At 48.2% G+C, this 25,036-nt stretch overlaps 1 protein-coding gene across 8 annotated transcripts; it reads left to right on the top strand.

Moving 5' to 3' along the window:
* Nucleotides 1-21,454: 21,454 nt before the first annotated feature.
* On the top strand, nt 21,455-24,744 carry LOC123052550 (uncharacterized). Of its 8 annotated transcripts, none has more exons than XM_044475784.1 (11): nt 21,455-21,691; nt 22,232-22,252; nt 22,358-22,449; nt 22,534-22,735; nt 22,820-22,906; nt 22,996-23,123; nt 23,267-23,363; nt 23,545-23,622; nt 23,767-23,992; nt 24,170-24,393; nt 24,496-24,744. In XM_044475784.1, the coding sequence occupies exons 4-11, from the start codon at nt 22,601-22,603 to the stop codon at nt 24,523-24,525; spliced, it is 1,005 nt and encodes a 334-aa protein (XP_044331719.1). In that variant the 5' UTR covers nt 21,455-21,691; nt 22,232-22,252; nt 22,358-22,449; nt 22,534-22,600; the 3' UTR covers nt 24,526-24,744. The 8 variants fall into 8 exon arrangements, with proteins under 8 accessions (XP_044331719.1, XP_044331718.1, XP_044331716.1 ...); XM_044475783.1 differs by having other exon boundaries at nt 21,456-21,691; nt 22,579-22,735; XM_044475782.1 differs by lacking the exon at nt 21,455-21,691 and adding an exon at nt 21,965-21,985 and having other exon boundaries at nt 22,579-22,735.
* Nucleotides 24,745-25,036: the final 292 nt, after the last annotated feature.

Genomic DNA, 25,036 nt, shown 5'->3' with positions numbered 1-25,036 from the left:
AAAAATAAAATGCTTCCTCCTAGTGTTTTCCTGACATCTGGGACCCACGACATTGTGAGCGTATATAGTCAATAGACAAGAGAACAGCACAAGATCGGCTGACACCTGGGACGTAGCTGCTCGAGCAGTATTTTTTTGTTATTATTGAGACGGAGCAAGGTTTGAACTGGGTTGTGGCCCGTCTAGCCCAGGCTTATATTTTATGTTCACCATGTGACCAGTCCAGCTATTTTTTCTTTGTGAAAATGAGCCCAGTTTATTTTTTCTGAAGAATACCCAATCCAGGCCTACTTATTTTTCTACGCCCTGATGGGCTGCAACTCTTTCAAGACGCCTGCAAATCTTGAAAGTAATATGAAATGGGTTGTAAATATAAAAATAGATGACAAATTGGCAATTACTTTAAAATTTCTGATTTTTTTCACATTTTCAGATTCCTATTTCACTAGGCATCAACCTAATTTAAATATATCTTCAAAGGACTTTAAATCTGGCTCGATATTTTGGTATTAAAAATAGTTTGGAACCCACAGAAATATGCGAAATTGGCCCTGGCCAACCAAAATAAACGGACTGCAATAAATTGCATAAGAAGTCGCAATGAGCTATATATAAATTATTAAAAAAAGAGGGAATGGTCTGCCTTGTGGGCCTATTAAGTTGACGCGTATGCAAGATTTTTTTAGTTATTATATACGTCAACAAACAATTCTAGCAGACGTAACCGTTGGATGTCAATCCAACGGCCGTCGTGTTTCTTCAATCTCTGATCTTCTTGCTCCAGCCGCCAAATCCAGCGCCGGCGGGACCGCCTGCTCCCGCCTCCCGTGCAGGCCTCGCCGCCCCTACTACTCCCACCGCTGGCCAGGGCTTCCCTCTACTCACCCACACCCCTTGTTATTCTGCGGTGACGGCAGCCTCACACCGCAGCCGAACCAGTGAACCCTCGTACTCCTCTCCGCGTGGGCATCCACTATCGCGTATTCCCCGGCTCTGCGTCGTCCCCTTCCTAGGCCTCGCCATCGTCCACCACCCTGGTGCTCTCGGCGCGGCATGGTCAACGTGGTCAAGGAACGACTTCCATCGGAAGAGTACTGTACGTGGAGAGGCTGACAACTGGGTCCACGGCAGCCGCAAGGAAGTGCCTCCTTATTACGTGGAAAATAATTATTCCTCCACCTGACCACCGTATTTGGCGAAAAAAATGTTTCCCCCCTGACTGCTAGGACCCACCGGATGGGCCACCGTATTTCGCGAAAAAACGTTCCCCCCGCTGTCAGCTTGGACCCACCGGAAGTGCCTCCTTATTATGCATAAAAAAATGAATACTCCCCCTGCTAGTTGGGACCCACCTTTGTGGGAGGCTGACTTGTGGGCCTACTAAGTTGACGGGGACGGAGTGCTTTTTCAACTTAGTCAATATGAACGATTCTAGCTCCAGTGACCGTACGATGTCCATCCAACGGCCGTAGTGCTTCTTCAACCTCTGGTCTTCTTGCTCCAGCCGCCCAAAGCAGCGTTGGTCGTGCCGCATGCTCCTGCCTCCCGTGGCCGGCTGTGCTGCCGCGGAGGCCTCACCGCCCCCTACTATTCCCACCGCTGGCCAGGCCCTGCGGCGATGGCAGTCTCACACCGCAGCCGAACCAGTGAAACCTCGTACTCCTCTCCGCGCGGGCTTCCACTGCCGTGTCTTCCCCGGCTCCGCGTCGTCCCCTTCTTAGGCCTCGTCGTCGTCCACCGCCCTGGTGCTATTGGCACGGCGTGGTCAATGTGGTCAAGGAACGACTTCCATCAGAACAGTATTGTACGTGGAGAGGCTGACAGCTGGGTCCACGGCGGCCGCAAGGAAGTGCCTCCTTATTACGCGCAAAATAATTATTCCTCCACCTGACAGCAGGGACCCATCGGACGGGCAACTGTATTTTGCGAAAAAACGTTTCCCCCTGACTGTTGGGACCTACCAGCTACATCTTCGCACGCAAGGAAGTGCGTCCGGGCAAAAAAAACGATTCGCCCCCTGGCTGCTGGGACCCACCAGCTACATCTTCGCACGCAAGGAAGTGCCTGACAGTTGGGACCCACCTGGTCGAAGCGTACGTAGTGTTGTCATTCCAGTCACGAACGTGTACATACATACTGGTCGATGTAGAGGCGCGCACGTGTCGTAGTAGAGGCGCGCACATAGCATGTACATGTACGTACAGCGGCCAAGGTGCAAGAAAGAAAATACGGCCACGTACGTACATACGGGCGGGGTCTCGAACGATTACTCGCGCATACGTACGGCCAGGGCTCGTGTACATGGCTGGGTCGGAACGGAGAAACAGTGTCGTCGTCGTGTTCATGGGGAGCCAACCGGCTGGGTCGGAACGGAATGTGTCGTCGTGTTCATCGGGAGGGCTTGGACAGAACAGCCGATGGAAACGAGGCCTGGCGTACCGCAGAACGGAGGAAACGGCCTTGTGTTCGACCGGCCACGTTCGAAACGGGATCCTGTTCATCGGGAGGGGTCTGGCGTACAGCAAAACGGAGGAAACGGACCTCCTACGGTCAAAACGGGGGTCCTGTTGATCGGGAGGGGTGTGGCGTACCGCAAAACGGAGGAAACGGACTTGTGTTGGAGTGCTACGGTCGAAACGGGGGTCCTGTTCATCGGGAGGGGTGTGGCGTACCGCAAAACAGGACTCCACGGGATACTGTTCATCTCCACCGTCGACCCCCTCCAGCCTCCACGGACTACTGTTCATCCACTGTCGACCTCCTCCAGCCTCCACCTGCGACTGTTCATCCACAGGCTCCTGTTCATCCAGCCTCCACCGCGCGCTACTCCACCGACTACTGTTCAACCAGCCCTCTCCACGGGCTCCTGTTCAACCACCCATCCACGGGCTACTGTTCATCCAGCCCTCCACCGTCTACTGTTCATCCAGCCCTCCACGGGGTGGTCCTGTTCATCCAGCCCTCCACGGGGTCCTGTTCATCCAGCCCCAACCGGCTCGATCGATCGGGGTCCTGTTCATCCAGAGGCAACACCACGGGGTCCTGTTCATCCACCCCCATCAGGAACTGTTCATCCAAACCCCCCCAGCAATGCTCATTGTTCATCCAGAGGCAGCATCGATCGACTTCAGTTAGCAGCAGTAGCGAAGGAATCGCTCGATCGGGTTCAGTTAAGAGCCATCGATCGATCGCTCGGGTTCAGTAACGCATAGCCTGCAGTGCAATCGCTCGGGTTCAGTTAGAGCCCAACGCCTCGCTCGGGTTCAGTTAGAGCCCAACGCCTCACACCCACGCGCGTGTGTGTACGAGAGAAACGTGCATCGCTCGGCCCCGACCACCCACCGTAACCGGGAACACCCCGATATTTTCCTCGCCCTCGCTTCTACCATAGTTTTTTCCGTCATGGACGGCCCAAAGAATGTCATGCAGCTGCGTCTCCGGCCCGCCCAGGACGAAAAGCCCATTTTCTGTCATGATTTTTTGTCATAGAAGTAGGATCCCACCACATCTGTAATGATACCGGGTTTTGTCACAATTATCGTCATAGAAGTGTCATAAGTATGACATAATTTTTTTTCGTTTGGCCCAAAATGTCACGGATGTGTCTTTTTTTTGTAGTGCAATGAGTTCTGAAGAGCAAATTTTATTCCTTTTTCTTGTGGGTTTGACGTGACAAGGCAAAATCAAAAAAGAGGAAGGAAAAGAGTAAGGAAGGCGATAATGGTGGTCCTCTGCAGCAATGTAAACAGAGCATCTGTACAGATTCTCCTTGTACTGCTAGTGCATTACAAGTTCCAAGTCTCCGCTCCCCTACTCCACCATCCAAGGTGCTTGCTCTAACTTGGCAGTGTGATATATGGTTGCATGTTGCATATGGTGTCTAGCTTGTATTGCTCCTAATTAGTGTAAACTGCATCTACTTAGCTTACACATGATACGTGTGAATATGACATGCTTTCTTGTTTTTGGTACATACTATATCTATCTATCACACCATGTTCTTACATGAAACTACTCTTCTTGTCTATCCTTCATCAGTCACTTATGATGGGACACCTTTAAGTTGGCAGTGTGATATTGGTTTGCGTCTTGAATATGATTTCTAGCATGTAGTGCTTCTAGTTTGATGAACGCCACCTATGACAAGACAGTTTTAACTTGGCAGAGTGATATTGATTGCACCTTCCATATGGTGTCTAGCTTGAAGTGCTTCTAATTTGTTGAAGTGTCTTCTGCTTAGTTACCACATCATAGGTGTGAATATGTCAAGCCGTCCAGTTTTTCATACATATTCCATCCTTGTATCATGACTTTGCCTTTCATCAGAGTAGTGTTCGTCAGTATCATGCATGAATGAGTTCTGAAGAGCGAATTTTATTCCTTTTTCTTGTCGGTTTGACCTCACAATGCAAAATCAATAAAGCGGAAGGAAATTGGTAAGGCACTGAATGATGGTGGTCCTTCCGAGCAAATGAAACGGAGGGTCTCTACAGATTCTACTTCGCCATCCTCCCAACTAGATTCGCAAGACAACGCAAGGCTAGACAGTCAACGTAGTTGTGTAGATGATGAGCACATCTCCCCTACTCCACCATCACAGGTGCCTGCTCTAACTTGGCACTATTATATGTGGTTGCATGTTGCGTATGATGTCTAGCTTGTATTGCTTCTGACTTTGTTGAATTGCATCTGCTTACTTTACACATGATGCTTGTGAATATGACACGTGTTCCTGTTTCTAGAACATACTATATCTGATCACACCATGTTCTTACATCAGACTACTGTTCTTGCATATCCTGCATCAGTCACTTATGATAAGGCACCTTTAAGTCGCCACTGTGATATTGGTTGTGTCTTGCATATGATTTCTAGCATGTACTGCTTCTAATTAGTTGAAACGCTAGACAGTTTGAACTTGGCAGAGTGATATTGGTTGGACCTTTCATATGGTGTCTAGCTTGCAGTGCTTCTAATTTGTTGAAATGCCTTCTTCTTAGTTACCACATCACAGGTGTGAATATGTCATGCCGTCCTGTTTTTCATACATATTCCATCCTCGTATCATGTGTTTGCCTTTTATCCGAGTAGTGTTCATCTGTATCATGCATGAATGAGTTCTGAAGAGCGAATTTTATTCCTTTTTCTTATCGGTTTGACTTCACAATGCAAAATCAATACAGCTGAAGGAAATGAGTCTGGCAGTGGATGATGGTGGTCCTTCAGAGCAATTCAAACAAAGGGTCTCTACAGATTCTACTCCGCCATCCTCCCAACAAGATTCGCAAGACAACACAAGGCTGGATAGTCAACGTAGCTGTGTAGATGATGAGCACATCTCCCCTACTCCACCATCATAGGTGCTTGCTCTAACTCGGCACTATTATATGTGGTTGCATGTTGCACTGATGGGCTGTGAAGACATGAAGACCGAAGACCATACTCGTGTCCGGATTGGACTCTCCTTGGCGTGGAAGGCAAGCTAGGCGGCTAGCTGTAAAGATTCCTTCTTATGTAACCGACTCCATGTAACCCTAGATCTCTCCGGTGTCTATATAAACCGGAGGGCATAGTCTGGATAGGGGACATTCATTACCATATACACATAGGCTAGGCTTCTAGGGTTTAGCCATTACGATCTCGTGGTAGATCAACTCTTGTAACAGTCATATTCATCAAGATCAATCAAGCAGGAAGTAGGGTATTACCTCCATAGAGAGGGCCCGAACCTGGGTAAACATCGTGTCCCCCGTCTCCTGTTACCATCGATCCTAGACGCACAGTTCGGGACCCCCTACCCGAGATCCGCCGGTTTTGACACCGACATTGGTGCTTTCATTGAGAGTTCCACTGTGCCGTCGGCAAAGGACTCGATGGCCCCTTCGATCGTCAGTAATGGCGCCGTTCAGGGAGAAACCTTCCTCCCCGGACAAACCTTTGTGTTCAGCGACTTCGTACTGTGGGCCAACTCGCTTGGCCATCTAGAGCAGGTCAATAGTCACGCTCCTGGCCATCAGGTCAGATCTGGAAGCGCGAACTGCTTCGTGGATACTCGTGAAGACTTGATCTCCGATGGATTCAAGACTGAGGCAGTCGCTCCCCCTCCCTCCGATGAACATGACTTAAATCTGTCATCGGATCACACCCAGGAGATGGATCCTGTTGCTGCAACGGCCTCAGAACCGAAGTAGATCGTGCCCTTCAAGGCCATAAGGTCCACGACGTTGGAGCCGCACACGGACTCGACATCCTGCAATACTTGCGTCAATGGAACTCCAGACTTGTTTTCGGCTACACGTTCCAGATCAGGCGCGCCTGCGGACACTGAGCTGGATCGGTTATCGATTTTCGAATTTGGCGCCGCAGACTTATTCCAGCACTCACCTTTTGGTGACATGTTAAATTCTTTAAATAACTTATCCTTGGAGGAGGACTCACGGCCGAACTATGTTCAGTTCGAATTAGAGGCGGATGACGAGGAATTTTGCTTCCCACCCGCCACCCACTTCATAGCCACCGTCGATGACTTAACCGACGTGCTTGACTATGGATCCGAAGACATCGACGATATGGACGACGATGCCAACGAGGAGCAAGGCCAAGACCCGCCATTCACGGGACGCTGGACGACCACCTCTTCATACGATGTGTACATGGTTGATACACCTAAAGAATCTAGCGACGACAAAGAAGAGCCACACACGAATAAGCCTTCGGCGACACAGTCCAAACGACGGCGCGCCAAACGCCGCTCCAAGCCTCGACGCTCAAAAGATGGCAACACCGGCACCGGAGAAAATAGCACTCCAGGCGACGCCGAAAACAACAAAGACCCTGTCGGAGCTACATCCGAACAGGAAGAAAACGACAACGGGCAAGATAACCCTGATGAACAGGCCATAGAAGATGACTCGGAGGACGATAGTTACCGTCCGCCCTCCGAGGAGGAGACAAGCCTTGGCAACGAAGACTTCATCGTGCCTGAGGATCCTCTGGAGCATGAGCGCTTTAAGCTTCAGCTCATAGCCACTGCAAGGAGCCTGAAAAAGAAACAACATCAGCTTCAAGCTGAACAAGATCTGCTCGTCGACAGATGGACTAATGTCCTAACAGCCGAAGAATACGGCCTCGGGCGCCCAGCCAAGAGCTACCCGAAATGCAGACTGCTACCTCAATTCGATGAGGAAGCACCGGAGCACACATCTCCCTCGCGTAACGCGGAACGACCACCACGTGGTCGAGACAGGGCGGCCGACCGACCACTCTGCGGCCGGGATAAAGCGGCAACTCAGGCCGGACAGCAGCCTGCCCCACCGCCTTGTAGAAATAGAGACGGAAGAGTTCGGGGTCACATGTATGACCTCTGGCAGATCCTGGACGATAGAGCAGGACATACAAGATCAACCTACGGATCGCGGGGGCGTGCCTTGAGGCACGACGACGGCTACCTATTCAGACGTGATAAACCTAACCACGCCCGGGCCAAATACCGCAGACGAACTCCATCAGAGCTACGCCACGACGCGACCCGATATAGAGGCGCCGCACACCCTCTCTGCTTCACAGATGAAGTACTGGATCACGAATTCCTCGAGGGGTTCAAGCCTGTCAACATTGAATCATACGACGACACAACTAATCCTGCAGTATGGATCGAGGATTTTATTCTCCATATCCACATGGCTCGAGGAGATGACCTTCATGCCATTAAATACCTCCCGCTAAAGCTCAAAGGGCCAGCTCGGCACTGGCTTAACAGCCTGCCCGAAAATTCTATCGGCAGCTGGGAGGACTTGGAGGAAGCCTTCCTGGACAACTTCCAGGGAACGTATGTCCGGCCACCAGACGCTGATGACTTAAGCCACATAGTTCAACAACCCGGAGAATCAGCCAGAAAATTCTGGACTAGGTTCCTAACTAAAAAGAACCAGATCGTTGACTGTCCGGATGCCGAAGCCCTAGCGGCCTTTAAGCACAGCATCCGGGACGAATGGCTCGCCCGCCACCTCGGCCAAGAAAAGCCGAGGTCCATGGCAGCCCTCACGGCACTTATGACCCGCTTCTGCGTGGGAGAGGATAGTTGGCTGGCTCGCAGTACAGACACAGCCAACGAAAAAGGCCCCTCCGAGGCCAAAAGCAGCACCGGCAAGCTCCGGCGCAACAGACACAAACGCCGAAGAAATGGCGATAACACCAATGACACTACAGTTCACGCCGGATTCAGTGGCTCCAAGTCCGGCCAACGAAAGAAGCCCTATAAAAGGAGCAGCAGAGGACCATCCAGCTTGGACCGCATACTCGATCGTCCTTGCCAGATACACGGCACCCCAGACGAACCGGCCAGCCACACTAACAGAGATTGCCGGGTATTCAAACAAGCTAGCAAGATAAACAGCGGAAACAAGGAAGGGGATCATAGAGCGAGGACGATGACGAAGCCCCGGCAGCCGAACACCGGAGGGCAGAAGAAATTTCCCCTCAAGTCAAAACGGTGAACATGATATACGCTACGCACATCCCCAAAAGGGAGCGTAAGCGAGCACTTAGGGATGTCTACGCGGTAGAGCCAGTCGCCCCAAAATTCAATCCGTGGTCATCATTCCTGATCACCTTCGATCGTCGAGATCACCCAACCAGTATCCGCCATGGCGGTTCTGCCGCACTAGTCCTCGACCCAATTATTGACGGGTTTCACCTAACACGAGTCCTGATGGACGGTGGTAGCAGCCTCAACCTGCTCTATCAAGACACAGTGCGGAAAATGGGCATTGACCCCTCACGAATAAAACCAACAAAGACTACCTTTAAAGGAGTCATACCAGGCATAGAGGCCCGTTGTACGGGCTCAATCACGCTGGAGGTGGTCTTCGGTTCCCCGGACAACTTCCGAAGCGAAGAGTTAATCTTCGATATCGTCCCCTTCCGCAGCGGCTATCACGCGCTGCTCGGACGAACCGCGTTTGCTAGATTCAATGCAGTACCACACTATGCTTATCTCAAGCTCAAGATGCCCGGTCCATGCGGTGTCATAACAGTCAATGGCAATACAGAACGCTCCCTCCGAACAGAGGAGCACAACGCCGCCCTAGCAGCAGAAGCACAGAACGGCCTTCTCAAGCAGCACCATAGTACGGCTGTCGAGCCCTCGGACATCATTAAGAGGTTCCGGACTACGCTGCAACAGGACGGCGCGGCTCGTCAAGAGCTCGGCTAGCAATTCGGCCTCCGTCCCAACCTCAATGAGGTAGTGGCATTCGTACCACGCGTACACAATTACGCACTCGAAACCCCATGGGTACTGACGGAGGCATACCCCGCTCGCAATCCACAGTACGGCTTGACCGACCCTGGGATTCGCATGCTTTTACTTTTCCTTTTTTCACGGGTTTTCTTCTCTTTTCGAGTACTACACGGACAACCCGCCAGCAGAACACACCAAGGAGGCAGGGAGCTCTGGCTTACAAGGGAATCCCCAGCTGGTCTCTACTAAACTATTGCCATAATTGCTTTTCATACTCGCATGTAGCTCGCCCTTGATGGCGGCGTGTTAAATAGACTTACTTGCTTATCGCATTACTTGTACAAAGTACGCCTCGACGTACTAGTTACATCACAACGGTGAATACACGGTAGCGTCAGCTTATTACTTCATTTTCCCGTTTCCTCACCTCGGTATTAATTACTCATTGCACACGTACACCATGGTACGTATTACTACGCCAGGGGCTTCATTACACCCCGCATCACGGCAATAAAAGTCCGAACACTTTTACAGTATAGTTCGGCACCCCGAACTTATAGCATTATATGCATCGGCTCCGAATCATGTCTTTGGTCAATAGTTGGGTTACCCAGCTCCTGTGCTTACTACCTTACGTTCCGCTACATCGGCTAGGGTAGTAAAGGGAGAACTACTGCGATTGTGTCCTGGTTCTTCCGGATGAGCACCTCAGTAGAGAAAGCCGAAAACTGACTGTCATGATGTGGCGAGAGCCGGTCAGCTGTTTGAGAGGTTCCAAATCGTTGGAGATTTTTTCCGCTTCTTGCGAAGAATCGGTTCTTCCGATTAGGCATGTATAACGCCCCTAATTCGGCCTTCCGAACACTAGGGGCTTTGCCAACTTTATTAATTATCAAACTCCTATGGCTAAGTGAGGGCAGTAAAGGCCGCATAGTCCGATTGCCTTGTTCGTTGTGCTAAACACCTCCTTTAAGGACAAAAATGTGGAGTAAAGAGTGTTTAGATTTATCCCGAACACCCCCGTACTATTTACGTGGGGGCAGAAGCCGACGACTGGTCAACCCTCAGATTCAATAAACGGCCGCACCGGAGGTAAATTTAAATCATAAACATTATACTACATAATATCATTGTTCCATATTACAGAACAAGGTAATACACATGTTCTCATGGGAATATAACATCCTTCGAACATTGCTCCGCCACAAGGCGTGACCCCTCCAGAACACCGTCAAAATAGTGCTCGGGTCGACGATGCTCCTTGCCCCCTGGCGGTCCCTCGGTCATCAGCTTCTTGGCATCCAGCTTCGTCCAATGTGTCTTGACGCGGGGAAAGGCCATACGTGCACCTTCAATGCAGACCGACCGCTTCATGGCTTCGAGCCGCGGACAGGCACTCACAAGCCACTGCACAAGTCCGAAGTAGCTGCTAGGTATAGGATCGGCAGGCCACAGCTGGACTATCAGGTCCTTCATGGCTAGCTCTGCCAACCTATGCAGCTCGACCAACTGCTTTAGCTGGTCGCTGAAGGGTACCGGATGTTCGAATCCCAGATGTTGGGACCAGCATAGCTTCTCCGTAGACATCCCTCCCTCGGCTCTGTAATACTCGGCAGCATCCGATACACTGTGCGGCAGATCCGCAAACGCCCCTGGAAAATCCAAATTCAGGATAAATACAAGGAACGTTTCTTCTATATACTTGCTATGCATGGTGAAGGACTTACCCGCTGTAATCATCTTGGTCGCCTGAATCTCCTCGAGGGTGCTCTAGGCTTCGGCTCATGCATCCTGTGCGCTCTGGCGGACCTTCGCCAATTCAGACTCTTGCGCCTTACAATCGCGCTCCAGAGACTCAAATCTCTCTATCGCGCCCTGGAGCTGTTGCTGCGCCTCGCCAACCCGAGCCTCGTGCTTCTCGCGCGAGGCGCGTTCCTTGGCCACTTTGTCCTCGGCCTCGGCTAGCGCCTTCTTAAGGGCTGCCACCTCGGTCGCGGCCCCTAATAAAGTTCATGACAATTTAGTCCATTCGGACTATTCATTTTCTAGAAATATACCTACAGGTTATTGCATACCTTGGTTATCCTCCAGCTGCTTCTTCACGAGGCTGAGCTCCTCCTCGGCCCGCTCAAGTTTCTGCTTCAGTCTGGAGACCTCCGCAACATGAGCAGTGGCTGCCTTCGGCGATACCTGCTTATTCACATAGACAACTCATGTTAGACTCCTGCGATATTTCTTCTCGATCCTCTGTTCAGCTTTTCTTCACGAACACCAAACAGAGCATCAGGGGCTACCGTCTATACTGTGATATTTTTTACAATCACTTACCTCAAAGCCCGTTAGAAGGCTAGTGCAGGCTTCGGTCAGTCTGCTTTTGACGAACTGAACCTTCTCTATCACCGTGTCCATAAGGACACGATGTTCGTCCACAATAGAGGCGCCTCGTAGCGCCTCCAGCAGATTATCCGGCGCCTCTGGTTGGACAGAGGTCACCGGTGGAACAGGCACATTCCCTCCTTGAAGGGAATGCCGTTCGCTAGACCTTGGAGCTGTGTAGATCTCCGGAATGGTATCCGGCTGAGGTCCAAAGGGAACTCGGGCTCCATCACCAGTTCCCATGGGGACTTTTTTCCCAACATGTCCGGCGGCCGAAAAATCATCCTGGGACGTCACCCCAATGATCTCTGGAATCTCCCCCGACCTAGGAAAGTCTTTTTGGACACCACCTCATCATCACCCTTGGGTGAGACAGAATGAGCAGGTGGCGGAGATGTGCTAGCCCTCTCCTTCGAGCCCAGCGAATCCTCAGTCGAGGACTGCGGGGAGCCATCGCGTGCCGGACTACAGTAACAAGGCTTACAATATGTCGATACTATAAAACAGGAAGGCCATACGTTTGCGGATTCTGGTACTTACGAAGCGGCCCGAGGCTTGGCAGCGAGGTCGTTCCGGACTGCTATCAATATCCCACACGGAGTTATCCGTTTGGGAGCCTTTAACCTTCTTGGGCGCTTTCGCCTCCGGATCCGGGGGAGCCGCCCTCTTCTTCCTCCCCACCTCAGGTGGGGAATCATTTTCTTCTTCTTCTTCCTCTTCGTCATCGTCATCGGATGAAGAGGAAGTCTCGTCCTCGGACGACATATCCGGAGTGCCTTTTTGGCAGGGGCCTTTCTTGCCCCCTTTGGCCGCTTTCTTGGCCGTCTTCTCCGGCACGTCATACGGCGTCGGAAACAACATCTTCGTCAGAAGTGGGAATTCTTCCTCCTCAGGAAGCGGAGCCGGACAGCTAATCTGCTCCGCCACCTCGATCCAGGCCTGGTAAAATAGATGGAGGAGCTCAGTATCCATCCTAAAAATATGCTGGTGAAGGGTATACCTCGAAAGCATTAAAAGACTTACCGAATTGGCCTAGCGCTTTGAGCTAAGCCAGCGATTTTCCATTGTGGGTGGGGGCGTCTCGCCCGCCTTGAAGAGCGCTTTCCAGATGCCTTCGTGCGTTGTGCCGAAGAGCCCTCGCAGCGTCTGGTGCTCGGCAGGGTCGTACTCCCACAAATAGCAAGTCCGGCGTTGACACGGAAGGATCCGACGAATGAGCATGACCTGGAGCACATTCACAAGCTTGATCTTCTTGGTTATCATGTTCTGGACGCATGTCTGGAGCCCAGTTATCTCGTCCAGGGATCCCCAGGTCAGGCCCTTCTCTTGCCAGGAAGTGAGCCGCATCGAAACTCCGGATCGGAATTCGAGGGCTGTTACCCAATTGGCATCACGCGGCTCGGTGATGTAAAACCACCCCGACTGCCATCCCTTCACCGTCTCCGCGAAGGAGCCTTGGGGCCAGGTGACGTTGGGCATTTTGCCCACCATGGCGCCTCCGCACTCTGCTTGTTGACCGCTCACCACCTTCGGTTTCACGTTGAAGGTCTTCAGCCATAGGCCGAAGTGAGGCGGGATGCGGAGAAAGGCCTCGCACACAATGATAAATGTTGAGATATTGAGTATAAAGTTGGGGGCCAGATCGTGGAAGTCCAACCCATAGTAAAACATCAATCCACGGACAAATGGATGAAGGGGGGAATCCCAGCCCGCGGACGAAATGTGTGAGGAACACAACCCTCTCATTGGGCTCGGGGGTAGGGACGATTTGCCCTTTCGCAGGGAGTCGGTGAGCAATCTCCTTGGCTAAATAGCCGGCCTCCCGGAGCCCCGTGATGTCCTTCTTCTTGACAGAAGAGGCCATCCACTTGCCTCCAGCTCCGGATCCGGACATGATTGGAGTGCCTTCTCGAACGAGGAAAAACTAAAGCTTGGGCGTTGGAGCTCGAGGATGGAGGGACTGGAGATGAAGAAGGGTGTGGGAAAAGGGAGAGTGTCCTTATCCCTTTATAAAGGCCGCGAATGTCAAGCGCCTCCCCACTCGTCCTAAAAACTCGCCTATTCCCAAGGGCTGTATAAACGGCACGGTTGAGTTACCCATGCCCGCATTGATGAGAATCCCGCAATAAGGGGACGATCTCTGCTTTTACAAGACGTGCCAATAGCAACCGCGTCTCGAAACGTGGGATGGCAGATGAAAAATGGTTCGAAATTATGACCGGACAGACGCGATGTCATGTTGTAAAGAAGCTGTCAACAGATTAGATTCGTGTAAATATTATATTCTCTCTGCGGTTATACCAGGTCCGGATACAATCATCGCATCCGAAGACTATCTTGGAGTTCGGAGAAAGGGGAACCCGCCTTGCAATGCCGAAGACAATCTGCGTGCCGCACTCCTCGTCATTGAAGCCAGGTTCAGGGGCTATTGAGGGAGTCCTGAACTAAGGGGTCCTCGGGCGTCCGGTCTGTTATCCATGGGCCGGACTGATGGGCTGTGAAGACATGAAGACCGAAGACCATACTCGTGTCCGGATTGGACCCTCCTTGGCGTGGAAGGCAAGCTAGGCGGCTAGCTGTGAAGATTCCTTCTTATGTAACCGACTCCATGTAACCCTAGATCTCTTCGATGTCTATATAAACCGGAGGGCATAGTCCGGATAGGGGACATTCATTACCATATACACATAGGCTAGGCTTGTAGGGTTTAGCCATTACGATCTCGTGGTAGATCAACTCTTGTAACACTCATATTCATCAAGATCAATCAAGCAGGAAGTAGGGTATTACCTCCATAGAGAGGGCCCGAACCTGGGTAAACATCGTGTCCCCCGTCTCTTGTTACCATCGATCCTAGACGCACAGTTCAGGACCCCCTACCCGAGATCCGCCGGTTTTGACACCGACACCATAGCTGCAGCATCCGCTTCAACTGTACCAGCATCTCAACGAGTTACTCATTCGTTTGGTCCGGAACTGACCAGTTCCAAGCTGCCTTCACACGTAACACTACTTCCGAAGCACTGCTGACACAACAGGACTTGGCAAGATCAGATGAACCTCATGAGCATCAACACCAAGACGGTACCTGACCAAGTCAAGTTGCAGTTGCATGCTCCTTTATATGTACTCTCACAGTTTGATGTGCACTAACACTTTCCATATTCGTTGTTGAACTAGCACCAGGGCGCAAGCGGAAACAGACATCAGGGATAATGCTTGACAGATTAACAAAATCTAAAGGAGGAAGAATGGAGATCCATTTTGAGGCAGGTTTAAAAAGGCCACTTGATGCTACATAGTCAGCCAAGTTAGTATCAGAGGCAGCCGTTGCCATTAGGCGTCATGCACGTATCCTCCCAACGTGGATCCAGTACAGGAATGAGAAAGACAATACCCAGTTTAACACCTTCCTTGACCATTTATCCGTAAGTAATGTTATTCATCGCAATTTGTAATATTGTCTTGCTCTGTCCCATACTTTCTAGCTTCCTCCTAATAAGACTCACATTCTTTTTTCAACAGATGAGGTTCAAGTTGGATCCGAAAGATGATGCAACTAAACAAGCATGCACTCATGTTTTTCAGTCTGCTCTGCGACAGTATCCGTACCACCTTAGAAAATCTCACTTTGAAGGCAAGGCTAACAATGAAATCGCCCAAACATCTCCAATGAAATATATTACAGATGAAGACTGGACAGCCCTTGTTAAACAGTGGTCTGATCCAAAGTATCAGGTAGGGTATATGTATTTGATCATACCACATATTTAACTTGTATTTATGTATGTGCCTTACAAGTGTATCTTCTTCTAGGCTAACTATTTGAAGAACAAGACCAACCGTTCTAAAGTGCAATTCCAACAGACAACATGATCTCGTAGCTATATTGCATACTACGAGGCTCTTGTAAATAGCTGCTAGCTCCTTCTTTTTTCTGTGCCATATTATCGTATCTATATTGACTTGTTCCAAATACAGAGGAAAGCCCGTGCGGACCAAAAAGAACCTGAACCGAATGCAGTGCAAATCTTCAAGGATTGCCACACCAGCAAGATGAAGGGCATGAGCACACCAGTTCAAGCCGCTGTTGTAAGTCCTTACTCCTCCTGCCTTTGAACTGATTGGTACTGTGATGTGTTCATTTAACTGCTTGGTTTTCAGCCAATGTCAATTACTCTGTTCACTTTTACACAATTGTCTTAACGTATCATTTCACCTTACATGGTTTAAAAGAGATGAAGGATATTCTTTTGGTCTTGATCTGTAATCTAGTTGTGATGTTCACGTGCGCACACAATGATACAATAGCCTGTTTGTTTTATATGTGTTTGCCCATGATATGAATGATGTCATACTATGTTCATCCTACTTTAAACCATGTCTCTTTATCCTTAGATGTCAACGAATGTGAGGAAATAGACAATACAGTAGGCATGCTACATGGACATATGTTCCGAAAGTGATTTATTATGTAGTTGGCACTACAATACATGCTAATGTATTACAGTAGTTCACCAAAATAAGTTATGTATAAACGTGAAACCTACTTTGTTTGTTTTTGTCTCATTAGTAACTTATCTGGTACACTAATCTACAAGTTCAAACTTTCAGCAAGCTATGGAACAAATGATTGAACAACCACAACCACCTAAAGGTGACGAGGCTACCACAAGCACAATGTCACCTCTTGCTGCAGTGCGTCAGTATCTCTCCACTAACAGTGCAAAAAGCACCTTCCTGCATAATTCTGGGTTGGTTGTCAAGGTAACCTCGTCCAAATCGCCTACTATCTTCCGGCTAGACAGAGTGATATATCTGTGCTCCAGACACAAGTCCAATCCCTAATGGACGTCATTTCAGAAACAAGAATAGTGGTTGACAAATGTCGTCAAGATATGAATGGTTTTGAAACCAGACTATCAAAAATTTGCTTCGTTATCCAAGAGTAATGGCGGAAAAAGGGGAAGATCGTGTTGCTCGATCAGATTCTACAGCCCGAAACATTAGCACTCAGGTCAAATGATCTGTGCTTCTATACATCTGATGGTGCTTTTATCTGCAAGGACTGTAAGCTTTATGCCAACAGACCTTTTGTTGTATGGTTAGAATTTATTTTGTTGTGATACATCATTTATGATGCTGCCAAAGGCTGCAGTAATTACGACGCTATTTTTGTATAGTTTAGGTTTATCTTAGTAATGTATTCGGCTGAAAGCTTCGTAGGAGCCCAACATGCCAACATTTGTCGGGCCCATTGCAATTGGGCTAAAAACGATTATGGGCCGAAATTTGCATGTAGCCCACTAAAAATATCTGGGCCTAAATCAGCATAAGCTTTCATATTTTTCTGGTAGGCATGTGCCCATAGTGGGCCTTTAACATGCCTAAAAATAATTTGGGCCCTCAGGCAAAATAGGCCGTTTACAGGTGTAAATATCTCGAGCCCATAAAAACATGGGCCTTTAATAGGCCGAAAGTGAGATTGGGCCCTGATTGAGCCAAATAACCCACTGGTCTTAGCAGGCCGTAATGGTGGCCCATTTACAATGCGGATCCTTCACAGGCCGAAATTCAGACGGGCCGTAAATGCGCCGACCTACTACACGGGCCTTTAACAGGCCGGAAGTTCGGTCGGGCTTGATTAGTGCCATTTTTATATGGGCCGTTAGTAGGCCCGATGTGACGTTGGGCCACATATGGCCCATGGATTTCGTCCGACATTAAAAGGCCGAAAGTCACAACAGGCTGAAAGTGGCCCAAATCTATAGTGGGCCTCTAACAGGCCGAATGTCATACATGGCCGAATATGACCCAAATCCTTCACGGTCGTTTATGGGCCGAAAGTTTCAATGGCCTATAAATGGGCCCAAATGAAGCAGGACCTTTAACAGGCTGGAAACACACTGGGCCGTAATTCGGCCCAAATACTTAGCGGACTTTTAACGGGCCAGAAGTGACCATGGGTCGCGATGATGACAAGTTTAGGACGGGCCGTTGACGGGCCGATTTGGCACTAGCCGTATGGGCCTTAACTGAGGATGTTGGGCCTTTAGCTAGGCTGGCCCACTATGGTCTGCAAAATGTTGTGGGCCTTTAGCTGGGCCGGCCCATTATGGTCCGCTAAATCTTGTGGGCCTTTAGTTGGGCCGGCCCATTTAATCTTTATGGGCCACTTTTGGGCCGGTCCACCTGTCAACATATCTTAGGCGCATCTCGCCCATTGGATGAGTGACACCTGTGCCAACGCGGAGCTGACACGTGGTTCCATCAGCCAATGAGAATTTTACACGTGGAAAATCGGCATTGGTCATGGCTGTTAGAGGGTTATCGGATCCAAAACCGGACCTGATAGCTTAACGGCGACCTGTTACGGTGGATGCCACGTGTCGGTCACCCTTGACGAAAGCACTTCCATGACGCGGCATTTATCGTCATGGAAGTGGACACTTCCGTGATGATAATTTTGGTAATGTCATGGAACACTTCTACAACAGCACAGGTATGACTATCTTGATTCTGTCATAAAATCGTCATAGATGTACGTGCATGACAGAAAACGTGACCTATTATGACAAACACGTATCATCACGGAAGTGTATTTTTTTGTAGTGTGGCTCATTCAAGGTGATCCAATGCATCAATGATAATGCCTACAAGATTGACATTCTGCTCGACAAGTACTTCGTGAGTGACATCTTCAATGTTTCGGACTTGGCACCTTACCATGGTGATGAAGATCAGGATCCGAGGGTGGATCTTTCCCCAGGAGGGGGGTGTAGAGAACCGAATGGTCATCCCCATGGCTACCGCAACCCAAGCGCCAAGTGGACCAATGACTAGAGCTCATGCATGAGCTATTGAAGCCAAGGTTACCTCTCTCCTCTTTGAGCTCTCTATGTATACAAGCGAGATATGTCTACTACCTCAAGTGAAAACCCTTTACATACTTAGACAAGAAGGACTTCATGGAGGAGCAATGGAGCAAGGCCAAGCAAGGGAAAAAACAGAGCAAGGAGAAGAAGAAGAAGAAGAAGCAACTCTTGCGCATGCCCGAAGGTCTGGACTCCTACCCGGATGATCCGGCTACCAATCCGGATGTTCGGTAAGGCAATAGTGGGTTTACGATGAAACTGGACCATCTCGCCATTGCCCGGACAGTCCTGCCCTACGTGTGTGTAGTTCGCTTTGTATCCCCCTCTCTCGCCCCTAATCCAATGTAGACTATAAATAGACACCCCTCCTCCTTCCAAGGATTAGCAAAGTACAGTTGGACATACTAAGAGAGCTTTGATCCTTGTATCTCCTCCTAAAGAAACAAGCCCTCCATCTTGGGAGAAGGATCTCTCAAGATCACAAGACCTCTGTCTTGGGAGAAGTGTCTCATCATAGATCACAAGACCTCACTTCCTCGTGGATTTGAGAAGAATTACCCTTGCTACTATTTTCCCTTTGTTGTTCGTGTATTTTTGTGGATCTCATGTGTTTGCCTATTTAGTGAACTAGATGATTCCCCCGTGCGTTGCAGCAAGAATTAGTAGCTCAAATTTTCTTGAAATACGATTAAGAACATGAGACAATTAACCAAATCAATCATTGCTATGAATAATAATGACTCCTCATTATTTTTATTTCATAAAAAGGAAAATGCATATTTATATGAAAGTGATCACATGGTTTTAGAATAGAATCCACACCATAAAAACGATTAAAAACTATTACCAATATAAATTTTGTCAGGTTTTTTAAGAATATCACATCTTAAATATCTTGTAAAATAGAACTTACCAAATATTAACCAAAGTAATCATCTGCAAAAAAAGTATTGGGCAGATAATCAAAGCTAGCACTTCCCTTGCAGACACCTTCATTCAATCTACAATGTTATAGTAGGCTAGAACCAATCTTCAACAGTGTGTGTTCTTCGGAAAAGAAGCTGCCATTTCATAAAGCAGTATGCTGGCATGCCACAGAGCAATTAAAATATCATAATTACACTACAGAGTAAGAACTTGCCGAACATTAACCAAAAGAATCATTTGCAATAAAAGAGTATTCGGAAGATAATCAAAGCTATCGATTGCCTCATAGTCACCTTCTTTCAGTCTACAATGTTAAAACAAACTACACCTGGTATGCTTCGAGAAAGGATTTCAATCTTTAGCTGTGTGATATATATGAGCCATTCTTGGGAAGAGAAGCTAGCTTGCCATTAAGGAAAGCAGTATGTCGGCATGCCATAGAGAAATTAAAATATTGTAATCACACTACAAAGTTCTACATGTAAACCAACATGAGATGAAGCAAGGTATTATGAGGCAAAAAATGGTAGTCTTTCTTTCAGTTGAATTGCAATATCTTCAACTATGAAATACCAATATCACAACCCTACAAAAAAAATCATAAACCTACAGAGTACATACCTCCGAAGCAACAATAACCAGTGTGAAACAATGTAACGTCCAGCGGCACGACGGCCGCTGCGGCTGGCGAGGATAGATTGTAATTCAGGAGGCGCGCCGAGTCGACAATCAGCTCGGCAAAAAACACGATAGCTCGACCAACATGCCCAGGAGCTCGCCGCAGGCACCACATGACAACCTTACCCCATGGGTGGCAGGGGCAGTGTCTTCCACTGGGCGGCCGCCTGGCATACGGTGACTTGGAAGACAAATGACCAGACTGTCAAGAAATCCAAACGCAAGCATCTTCATGACCAGGGCTAATTTGAACTTCCCGAAGCGCCTCCAGTAGATTGATCAACCGAATAAAACCTGCAATGATGAGCTGACCTTTGATGTCCTTAAACCATCGGCCATCAATCAGGGCTTCTTCCACTGAGCATTTAGCCTTGATGGAATCTGGAACAATGACAACTACAACAGGGGTGAGGACAGAAGGCAGAGGGGCTCACAAGAGGATCATCATATATTGCTGAGGGAACCGAAGAGGATGGAACATGAACAGAATGGGCAGAGGAGAAGACAAGTGTTAGTGTGTGACAATAAATGGCCATGTTGTTCGCTCGTACAACCTGGGTCAAACAAAAGCCATCATCGAAATACATGTAGTACACCATTATGTCTTCTTAATATAAATGAAAAATGCTTAAAAATGCCGACGTGGCATGGAGGTGAGGTGGATAGGCTGCATGTCAAGAGAAATATGATAGTAGGTATTATAGATGTGTAATTGGATCTTGTTTCAGTGTTTCCCTTGTGTTCTTGAGTATTCCTCCTTTTCCCCTTCAAGTTGTGGAAGATTGGGCAACCTAGGGTCCGCACCCCACATCATGTTGCCTTTGCTACTCGCAGAGTCCGTGATGTTGGAGCTTGGGGCATCTCAGTTCTCGGTTTGGATTCCCTCTCAGGTTTTCAGCCGCTGGGGCGCAATGTATGCCATCACCAACGTTGTTGGCCCACCCACGTGCACAGATCCGGCTAGGTCCTGTCATTCACTTGCCGTTTTCACTAGGCGATATGGGTGGGAAGATACGTTGATCCAGTTGATTCGGTAATCGGTGTCGTGGTTGGATGTGTTTTGTGTCTGTAGTGACGCGACCTGATTGCTATGTGCCCCGTCTTATCGTCTTCTTGGCTCGACATTAGGGAAGGATAGTTTCCTTGTTCTTATTTGCAGTAGGTGTGGTTCTAATCCCAGGGATTAGTGTGGTGTTGCTTGCCTTGTTGGCATTGTATCTGCCACTTGGCGTTGTACTGGCCGTCTGGCTTTCTTTTATGAAATGATGATACACCTTTCTATGGTACACTCTAGAAAAGTTGATTTCGTATTTTTCTTCGGCGGATTAAGTGAACCGATTACTCGAGTAGCTTGGACTCCGCCTGGGTCTGTCTTTACACTCGCTGCCGGGTGGCGCCGCCCCCGCGCCCTCGCCCCGTGAACAAACGCCGCCGAGCACGCACCAACCACCGAATAAACCCGTCTCGATCCATCCACCAGTCTTTCATTTCTCTTTCTTCCTGTCAGTCGCACTCGCACCGGACGGTGTATATCTGGATCACCCAAGCCACCGCAGCCTCCTCGCGTTGACGCACGCAGCCGCGGCTACCCCAGGTCAGTGAGTCCGCGTCTGAGCTTCTTCCTTGGCCGTGCTTTCCTTGATCCCGCTGCTCGTTTCGCTTGATTCTTCTTTCCTTGGCAATGCGCTCCCGGGGCCAGGAGAGCACCCCCATCGCCGGATCATCCTCCTCTTAATTTTCTTAGAATTCTTCCCTCCTTGTCCTTGAGACGGACCATGGAATCGTCCGGAAACTATCTTATCTGACGGGCTTGATTGATTGTGAAATGCTACTAGTTTTAGAGCCTAATAAACAGTTCACCGATTGCTCTTTTGCCACTTGTATGGTGGTACGTATTGTAGAGCACAACAGGAAGACCAATCCATTCCTTTCCCCTCTACTAAGATGCAGCATCTTAATCTCCATTGTAGAGTAGTACTGTACTCGAATTTGACTAGTTCGCTTGTTGTGGACTTGTGACATTCAGCTAGCTTTATTTTGATGCTTCATTTTGTGCCCTTTCCCTACATGTTTCCTGCTCCCATTCCTTGATTCGAATCATCTATAACCGGACCCTAACTCATTTTCTTTACAGGCAGGAGCACTACTGAAGAAGGTGATGCTCACCGTCCACAGTTGCAGCAAAAAACAAATAGCATTGAGCGCAACAGCCTGCATACTGATGTTCTCCCTGCTCCTCTTCATTTTTTGTTCACTTCAGACCATACTCCTCAACAGCAAACCTTTCGTCATCGCCACAGCATCTTCTAGATCATTGCATGAGATCGACTCCAAGTCAAAGCCTATTAACGGGTAACTTCTGTTTTGCCTTCCTGTAACCTCAGGAAAGTCTTCTTTTTCAGTCTAGTGTATGTGCAGCTGAATAAGTTGGAATAGGCTTCAAAAAATTTCATTGGAGGTTATTGCTAACCTGAGTGCCAGCAAGGTGGAAACTGGACAGCAGATGGAAGGCGGCACTCGTAACATTACCAACGTGACTGAGAATGCGGCATCTGGGTGGAGCATTGTGAAGGAGGAGCTGACATTTTCAGCTGGAAGTGCCCCTTTCAGTAGCTGCCATGCTTCCACCATTGTAGAGGTACTATATAGCTTTTGGATGCGGCAGAGTTTTTTTTTTTAAGAAAATGTTATAAATATTTATAGGTGACATTTCTTTTGCTAGATTGGGAAAGACAACTTTTTGGTGGCTTATTTTGGTGGATCCAAGGAAGGTGCTCCGGATGTCAAAATCTGGTTGCAGAGATACAGTGTGGGTTCAATCTATCCAGGACACTTCAATTTTTTGTCTCTTAAATGAGATATCAGTTCTTCCTAAGAATCTTACATTTACATTTGTAGGATGGTCACTGGCATCCTCCAGAAGTTGCTGATGAGCAAGATGGGGTGCCCATGTGGAATCCTGTACTATTTCAGCTCCCCTCTCATGAGCTGCTGCTCTTCTACAAGATTGGTCAGGAAGTTCAGAAGTAAGAACTTTATTTCCTTCTTTGGCCTCTGATGTTTGATTGAACTGGCAAGAGAACCGCAGGATAGAGCAGTTAGATGAAGCCAAATGATTTTTTTTATAGGATTGTATTTGGTGACTTGATGATAAACTCAACTTGTTCAGGTGGAGTGGTGCCATGAAAAGATCGCTGGATGGTGGCATATCCTGGTCAGAGCGAGAGCAGCTACCGCCTGGTATTCTTGGCCCTATTAAGAACAAGGCATGTGTAAATTTGTGTTTTTTCTACCTTGCATAGTTCTCTATACCAGTATGCAGTGTGCACATTTAACAGCAGGATTGCTACCAATCGTTAAGTAGTTTAGTGCTTTTGTGGCATTTATCAGCATGACGCCATGTTTTATTGAGTAAATTGGTTCCTAATGACAACTTTTTCAATGTAGCCTTTCCTGCTTGAAGATGGTCGCCTACTATGTGGGTCCTCAGTAGAAAGCTGGAACTCTTGGGGTGCATGGCTGGAGGTAACTACTATGTTCCAGTGTCTCATTTTTTATATAGAAAAACATATGCTCCAAGCTGTGACAATTAATATGGATCGGAGGGAGACTTACATCAAGCGTTTATCACATCATGTATTATGGTTCTAACGTCTTAACAACTTATAGGTCACAAAAGATGGTGGCAAGACATGGCGGAAGCACGGTCCTATATACATAGAAGGTGAAACACTTGGGGTGATTCAGCCAGTTCCGTACCAAACTGCCAATGGGACAATTCGGATGCTTTTGCGATCTTTTGAGACAATTGGCCGTGTCTGCCTGGCCGATTCTGCCGATGGTGGTGTGACATGGAGTTACGCGCATAAGACTGAGCTTCCTAATCCAAATTCTGGTTTGTTCTTAACCGTTTGGCTAAATTAGCTTTCTCTTTGCTTCACTACCCTTTTGTTGTATTGGAAAATGTTTTACTGCCCTCCACAGATCATGTCTGGTGGGAGCACATCAATAAATAGTTTATGTACAGTGTTTGATAATTCTCTGTTTTCATCACTGGACTTTACACCTCAAGGGATCGATGGAGCTAAGATGAAGGATGGAAGAGTACTAGTTGCTTACAACACTTTCTCCAGGGGCACACTTAAGATTGCAGTCTCCACGGATGACGGTGATTCATGGAACGAGGTAATGACACTAGAGGACACCAAAGGTATGGAGTTCTCATATCCTGCGGTAATCCAGACCATGGATGAGCTCGTACATATTACATACACATACAACCGGACGCAGATTAAGGTAATTTCTGTCATGAAAAAACTGTAATCTTATTTTGCACTTAGCAACAATACTTCAGTCAGTTGGTGCATTTTCTTAAGATTATATTTCAATTGTTTGCAGCATGTCGTTCTTCGACATAGTGAGACATGAAATTGTAAATCTGCGACTACTGGGAGACTCACGGTAGCAATCCAAGGAACTTCAATTCACCCCCGCCTACTTGGTGTGACCATTGCATCAGTTTGTGTTTGCTCATAAAATAATTGGTTGCTACTGCAACCCGATAAATAATTTTACAGGCTGATCATAATAAATGTAATAGTATGAACAAGTGCATATGTAATCAGCGATTTCAGTTATTTTCCTTCATTCTTTGTTGTGTGAACCAAAATACATTGTTCTTTTTCCCCCTCGAACCACTGTTCTCTTGGTCATGTTTGTCACTGTGATGCAACTTCCAACGAACAAAGTACTAACTGTTATCACCATAAAGCAGTTTCGACATTATGATATATTTGTTACTTTGTGAGAATCCCTATGTACATCAATGGTGCGCAGAACATGTGGATAATATGTTTGGTTGATGTTCTCGGCTCCTAACCCAGGGGCGGGAGCATGGTGCCCGGCCCAAATTCAAATCATGTGGGTGGAATTTGCTTTG

This window comes from Triticum aestivum, chromosome 2D (assembly GCF_018294505.1).
Source record: "Triticum aestivum cultivar Chinese Spring chromosome 2D, IWGSC CS RefSeq v2.1, whole genome shotgun sequence".
In the NCBI taxonomy this organism is placed as follows: domain Eukaryota; kingdom Viridiplantae; phylum Streptophyta; class Magnoliopsida; order Poales; family Poaceae; genus Triticum; species Triticum aestivum.
This window is presented reverse-complemented; position numbering and strand designations above follow the sequence as displayed.